Source organism: Alligator sinensis, unplaced genomic scaffold, assembly GCF_000455745.1.
Source record: "Alligator sinensis unplaced genomic scaffold, ASM45574v1 scaffold173_2, whole genome shotgun sequence".
Taxonomy (NCBI): domain Eukaryota; kingdom Metazoa; phylum Chordata; order Crocodylia; family Alligatoridae; genus Alligator; species Alligator sinensis.
This window is the reverse complement of record NW_005842720.1, coordinates 527,791-535,440: the sequence shown is the minus strand read 5'-3', so window position 1 is coordinate 535,440 and position 7,650 is coordinate 527,791. Positions and strand designations below refer to the sequence as shown.

At 45.5% G+C, this 7,650-nt stretch overlaps 1 protein-coding gene across 1 annotated transcript in view; it reads right to left on the bottom strand.

Annotated features, from left to right (window-relative positions):
- Positions 1–257: 257 nt before the first annotated feature.
- TTC30B (tetratricopeptide repeat domain 30B) overlaps positions 258–7,650 on the bottom strand; it is a 7,707-nt gene continuing 314 nt past the window's right edge. Inside the window, exons 2-3 of the mRNA XM_006034292.3 lie at positions 5,981–7,633; positions 258–3,532 (exon numbers count right to left, since the gene is read on the bottom strand). Of these exons, the coding sequence (XP_006034354.3) occupies positions 3,518–3,532; positions 5,981–7,633 (1,668 nt within the window). The 3' untranslated portion in view covers positions 258–3,517. The remainder of the gene's footprint in view (positions 3,533–5,980; positions 7,634–7,650) is intronic.

Here is a 7,650-nt window from a genome sequence, read left to right as displayed (position 1 = left end):
CTCTGCTCTGCTGTAGATGTCAGCAGCCATTTGATTAACTACTGAGATTTAAACTCCAAGGTGGGGTATGAAGTAAATCATGTAGCTGATGCTTCATTCCATCCTTGCTTCACCTGCTATCTCATTTTGGCTTGTTGGTAGAATGGCAGTGTGAGGCCTTCATTACCCTGTAATATGTGCTGTAATTATAACAAGGGTAATTGGAAAAAAAACCTGCACACAACAGCACAATACATGTCTCCACCAGAACTGAACGGATGAAAAAACATGGCATTTATTTGCAAGGTTTGAGACAAGAACACTGCATTAGATTTGCTGTGAGGAATAGCTGTGAAGATAAGACTAGTATTCTGAATAAAATCTCAACAGGAGTTTGGGATCAGTGGATTTGTATGTTATGTGAAGGAAAGCAGGGGGAGGGATTTCACGCTGCTGAACTTTTAGATAATGATGTAACGAAAGGGGGCAGCTAATTTCCTTCTCTGCACTCCATCCCAAAAAACAGATGCTCTTGCTTAAAAAAAAAGTTTTAATCTCCAGATGTTTGCCTTCTATGACTCCCCAGGAATATGATCTGCTCTTTCTGGGTAGTAGCCTCATTTAATGAAAACAGCAATTCTGACTATGGGCTTAAGTAGAAGCACTTTGGCAGAGGGCAGGAATTTGGACAGATTTCACTCCTTTTCTAAAGGAGCTTAAACTATTATTTGGTATTCTCCCTCACTCCAAATAAAAATGTCCATGTCTTCCCTTAAAATTTTTATTTGTAAGTCACATAATGCTAACACTAGATGCCATATGAAGATAGTAATAAAACTGGTTGTAACATTTATAGAACATGTTTCATGAGCAAAGTGCTTTGCAGTTGAGATGCCATTAAAGACAGGCTTTTTGCAAGCAGCGGATACACCACTGCTGTGTTTTGCAGAGTTAGTCCTTAGTATTCAGGATATTTTGGGGAGGGAGGTGAGCGGGGATGTTGTATGAAGAGTAACATAAAAGACTTAGCTCTTCATATATTATCCAGTTACTTTTTTCTTTTGTCATAGGAGAAAGGAATAAGCTTCAAACATACTGCATAAACCTTTACCTTCCCCAGCTGGCACAATATAATGCAGCAATATATTCTAATGTATCTACCATTTTACACAAATTTAGTGAAGTGATTCTTAGCCAGGGTGCTACCAGATCCATCTGAAGATGGAAAAATAAGATCTTGGTCTACAATGCAGTAGTTATCTACATGCTGTTCCACAGGTGTGAGATGTGGCTGACATACTGAAGCCATCTTAAGCGCCTAGAATGGTTCCATCAGCATTGCTTCAGGAAGATCCTTTGCATTAGATGGGAAGACCACAGCACCAGTGCCAGCATCCTCTCTGCAGCTAACAACCAGCATTGAGGCAAAGATCATGAAACATCAACTCCAGTGGGCTGGCCACTGTGTGTGGATGGCTGACACTCATCTTCCGAAGCAAGTCCTCTTCTCTCAACTCAGTCATGGCAAGAGGACCCACAGAGGACAGAGGAAGCGTTACAGGGACACCCTGAAAGCATACCTTAAGAAGGGTGGCCTCCCCATCAACCTTACAAAATGGGGAAGTGCTGGACCATAAATCAAAGAGAACCGTCTTGCTCAGACAGCCAAGAAACAGTGAGGAGGAAGGAAAGCGCACAACATCCTGGCCAACAGCTGTCCCCCCCTCCCCACCCAGGTACCACCTATCATATTTGTGGAAAAATGTGCAGGGCACAGATTGGACTCTTCATCCATCTTGAAATTCACCAGGGTCAGCAGTGCATACTCTCATGCCCACCTTTGGGTTGAGCTCACATTACAGAGGGGGAATTTACTCAATATAGGCTCAAGAGTTTGGGTTACAAGTTTGGTGAAAAATAGAGCAGAATGTCCAGCAGTGTGAGGTTGTCCTCTTCACTTCCTGATTGCACCCTCCTTACTTTGGGGACTTTGGACCCTATAGAGATGCTTCCTTTGAATTTGAGCTGGATGAGAAACATGTAGCAGAGCCAGTAATCCCCCTTCTATGCTCCAGTGGCTTGAGGTCTCTCTTTGTGGAGGAGGGAAAGGACAAACTCTACGCGTGGTTGGTACAGCTTGTCGCATAATACTGAACATTAGATATAGGTGGTATGGAAACAGAGCATGTAAACATCATAAAATAGTCAGCCACAAGTAAAGCTCTAAATCATTCTTTGTTCTGTTTTAAATTGCTCAGAAGGCATTCAACATTTGCACTGACACAAATATGCAAATTGAAATTTTTTAAATGTCCACTGACTTTTACAGAACACGCGCAATGAATATTAAACAAAGCCCGGATGTTCCCTGTGTCGTTGCCCACAGTCTGTACTTCATTTTCTATTATGTGGAGTGAGTTTTAAAAACTTTTTAAAGGTCATGCTGTTTATACTGCATAATATATAATACAATTCCACTATAAATTAGAAACATACTTTACTGCCTGCTGCTGTGCTCCATGAAGGTGAACAAGATTTGAAATCATACATCTCCTCCTCATATGGAAATAGTAGTGGATAATATTTAATACGAGTGTAACAGGGAAACCTGGATGCCTCCACAGACCTGTAATGAGCTATGCAATCCTCACATGTAGGACACAGTGCCAAATGTTACTCTCTATCCCATCTATACTAGGAAATTTGTCTATTGTTGACAATGGGTGCAGATGAGATCAGAGCTGAAAATAGTTTAACTACAAGTGCAGATGGGACCAAACTGTGCTCAGTATCATTTCAGAAAATATGCTTAACCTGTCCTTGGGTGCAACACTTGAATGGCAAATGTGCCCCTCTCCCTCTACCCAGTAAATGGGTATATTTGCTTTCCTTGTGTAATATCTCCTACAAGTGCCCTGTTTGATGACACTAAACAAAGATCCACACATCATTCCAGCTAATCTTATAGAAGTGATGCAGGTTACGTGGGGATAACTCATTTGGCCCCTCTTAAAAACAAAAGGTACAGTAACAGAGAGTGGATGGGGGAGAGGGGGGTGAGTACTATACGTTAATACAGCTCTCACTGCATTCAGGTTCTTCATAAACAGCACATAAATAATGAAAATACCTTCACAGGCAAGTTGTTCAAAAAGAACTCTTTTTTCTGCCCCCAGATAAGCCATTGCTTAAGAACCAGGTTTTCCAATTTGACGAAGTGTTCTTGAACTTGAAATCTCAGTGTAAGGGCACGATATGTAAGGTAAGGGAATGAATTAAAACTACAAATCTAGAACTCTAAATCAGGAAATTTCAGGTTTAGCATCATGTTGTAAGGAAAGGTGTTGCAAAGGAGAGAACAGCCAATATGTGGACTACTGGGCTGCACATAGATCACAAGAGGTAGGAGATCCCTTTAGTTTTTTTGGACAGGCATTTAGTAAGAGGAGAAAAATTGACTTTCAGTGTGATTTTTCTCCCACTTCAGAATAAGCATGATAGTAGGGCTGCAGCCTTCCAGATAGGACTTCTTAGGCCTCTATAATGCTGTAAGCTATAAGAGAAGAGTAGAGTACAGATCAGTTTGGACAGCCCCTGATTAAATACTCTCTTCCTTAGCATCCATCTGTGTCACTTTCAGACACAGGATACTGGGTTCAATGGACTTGTGGTCTGACACAATATGGTATTTCTTATTTTCTTAGGAACTATATATCTTGCATGAGGTTGGAATCATGTACTTTTGAACAGTGCAGATCCTGGTCTATTTACCCATTCACATGGTCCCTTTACTAGAGGCTGGTAAATCCTGAGAGTGGTATTGGTAGCAGATGGACAGAGGGATTGCTCACAGAGCAAATACCCAGTGCCAAACAAAGTAAGAGATGCTATTTTAAGCATTAATAGTGAAAAGGGAGTCCCTACACCAGTATAAGACTGGTTGTATGCTATATCTAACAGTTCTTGTTGGCAGGGAAGTAACAGCAGTGACCTAACCAGACAGCTCTGAAGGTAGACTATTTTATATTAAAATGTGCAGCAATACTCCTCCCACCAATGCAATGAGCTATTGTAAACCACAGAATCAGGAGGACTACAGCCTTCTTTCGTCTCTCATTGGACAAAGAAAAGCAGAGCAAGCTCCCATTTCTCTGCTGTTTTACTCGGCTCCCTGCCATCTCAGCTTCTGAATTAGACCCATCACTTGCTCAAGCACTAGAGCAGCAGGTACTCAATCTCCACCCCACAGGCCAAAGACAGCCCATAGAGCCATCACACCTGGTTTGTGGGGCTCCCCATGGGCTGGGAAATTGGGTGGCGGGGAAGTAATGGCCATTAATATGGCCATCCTCTCCCCAGCCAAATTCCCAAACCCCAAGCCCTGCAGGCTTGGTCGGAGGAAAGCCACGCCCTCTCCCCCCACAGGGCTGGATTGGGGCCAGGCTGGGCCCCCTTTACTCCTCCCTGCCTCCAGGGCTGAGTTCTGCTTAAGCCATGCGCCCTCCTCCTGCCCTGCAAGGCCAAGCCTTGTCCCCTTCATCCCCCCTCCCAGGCCAGGTCATGTCCCATTCCCAATCCCCATGAGGCCAGGTAAAGGCCCTTTACCCACTGCGGGGCAGGGCTCAGGCAGGGCTCCCCAACACTCCCCTCTGTGTGGCCAGTGGTGCCCACCACACTGGCCCTGGGAACTGACATGCCCCATCTCCCAACACAGTGCTGGAGTGCAGCCAAGCTGGGCCCCCTAACCCTCCTCACAGGGCTAAGTGGTGCTCAAGTCACTTCCCCTCCCCCCTGCAGGGCCAAACCATGTCCCCTTTACCCCTGCTCCCAGGCTCATCCCCACCCCCCGCTCATGGGGCTGGGGAAAGTCCCTTTACCCTCTGTTGGGCAGGGCTCAAGTCAGGCTGCCCTCTACTCCCCTCTGTGTGGCCAGAAGGTGCCTACCACACTGGCTCTGGGCACTGGACTGGAACTACCATCCAGCCTGCAGTTAGACCAGGCACTGCCCATGTGGCCTGCTGGGGAAAAAGGTTGAGCAGCACTGCATTAGAGCATTCATTTTTTCTGTTTTTACTGTAATTTCTATATGTAGAAAATATAACCAACGTGGCTTAAAAATATTAAAAGCTCAATAGAAAAATAAAAATGCAAGAAAGCATTTCTCAGAAGAGGGAAATTGGGAAAAGAAGGATGAAACCTTATTTCAAAGTGACAACATACAGTTAACATAGCTTCAAAACAATGAACTATTCACACAGTAGAAACTCCACAGATTTCTATGGAGTTCTTAATAGTCCGATCTTAAGTCAACACACTATACACAGCGGTAAGTCAATACACTAATGACTGGGCATGTCTACATGTGTATTTACGTGTTCCTAAATTTGATGTGCCTTTGCTTAAGGCACATTAAGGCAATTTAGGTGTGCATCTATACATGGACATGCTAATGTGCATTAAGGCACATTAAATTTAGGTGCGAATAGCTAAGTTGTATTAGCCCACATGCAGATGTGCTAACGTACACTAACACGGTGTGTGTCCATTGACGCACACTGCATTAATGCGCATTACAAGTCTACACACATGGGCTAATGTGACTCAACTATTTGCACCTAAATGTCATACTTGCTTTACGTGGGTATCAGATTTAGGAACGATTAGCCTAAAATCGACATTTGTAAGGTGCATTAAGGGCGCACACGTGTGGACATGCACCTTAAAAATGGCAATTGTTAGACTAATCCTATTTAAAAGAGGTATGTGCAGACATGCCCACTGAGAATAGCTTTAGCCATTAATCACATAAATTTTCTGTTAATACTCTATTTCCATTTAATACAGCAAAACAGCAGGACAAAAATATTTAAATATGGTGGATCAAAGAGAAAACATACTGTTCTAGAGAGCCTAAGTTTGTATCAACAAAAGAACAAAACTGAAGATTCAAAGCCCCGTCCAGATTATATTCCAACATCATTTACATATTCCACCCAATCACCTCATACATCAGTGCCCTCAGGTGTCTGGCTTCGTATGTAACTGTGTTCTTCCCACTATGCAGCCTCTCTTCTTCAAGGGGTTGCTCAATAACAGCTGGGATGTTCCTGCCATAGAGTTCACACTGCTCCAGAAACTGGACGCACTCTTGAATAACGTTGTCACGCAGCATGATCATCTGTTTAGACATGTTCTCCAGCAATGACAGGAAGCACCTTTTGGCATAATACCAGGTGTCTGTACCTAACTTTTTGTTATAAGGCTCTAAACTTTTAATTACCCTTGAGATGCCAAAGTCATAGTTTCCTTTGGCACAGTAGAGCGTTCCAATGACTAAGTTGACAATGCAGAGATGGTAGATCTTTTTATCAGGGTCATCATAGGAAAGCTGCTCCTCCTCCTTTTCAATCTTCCTCATCAGTTCCTCTGCCTCTTCATTTTGGCTTGTCATGATATAGGAGACACAAAGGTTGGCTAGCACAATAGCACTGACTTGCAGTATGTTATCATAGTGCTTCTTTACAATGGGCTCATAGAAGCCAATGGCTTCTTTGTACTTGTTTTCCTGCATGAAGAGCACATGAGCCACATTCAGCTTCCACACTTCATGTTCATTGCAGAACTCGACTGACTTGCGGAAAATCTTCTCCACCATTGTGTAATTCTCCATGTCCCAGTAGATCTTGGCCTGAGCCATCAAGACAGGCACATATTTTTCCAGAGTCTCATCATATTCGCTAACTGACTTGTTGATAGCTTCAGCATCCCGGTTTTGCCTAGCTTCCTGCCCCTGTTTTGCCAGATTTCTCAGCTGCTCGGTCAGTGTCCCTGCCAGCTCATCTAGCTTGTGGAAGGCCTCCTCAGGGGCAGTCTGACATGTAATCATGGCATCCAAGAAGTTGTACAGATAAGGCGTGAGCAGTTTATAGGTCAGATGGGCATTCTCTGCCAACACGTCAGCAGCCAGGTCATAGTACTGGTGCTTGCAGTACAGCAGTAGCAGATTTCCAAAGGTCTCTGGTGGGCAGGGGTTCTGCTGCAGAAGGAACTGCAATTTCTCAAACCCTTCGGTGGGCCGGCTGTCCATGTTCATCAGCGCCTGGTTGTGCAGTGTAACGGGGTCCAGCTCCTTCTCGGCTCTCGGCGGCATGTCCGTCAGCGCCTCCTGGGCTGCCTCCAGGTGGCGCAACTGGTACTCAATGGCTGCCTTGAGGTTGAAGGCCTCCACCAGGGCAGTGCGGTGCAGGAGCAGGGTGTTGCCGACGCTGCGTACGTCGATGCCCTCGGTGGTCATGCCGATGCTGAGCTGCGGGTGCTGGCGCATGCCTCGCTCAATGATCTCAGAGATGTGCTTCACAGCAAGGTCGTACTGCTTGGCGGCATAGCAGCACAGGGCCATGTTGTAGGACAGCTCTGGGGAATAGCCCAGCACCTGCATGGCACCTGCAAACTTGTTGCAGGCCTCCTCATGCCGCCCCTCACGGTACAGCAGGCAGCCCAGGTTCACCTCTGCCTCAGGCACCTCCCACGACCCGTCGGAGCCCCCTGCCGCCCCCTCAGCCGCAGCCGTGAGCACCTGCTCCACCAGGCTCTTGGCTGCCGGGAGATCGCCCTGAGCGTAGTGGGTGGCAGCCTGGAGGCGAAGGGCGCGGCCCTGATAGGCGGGCACGT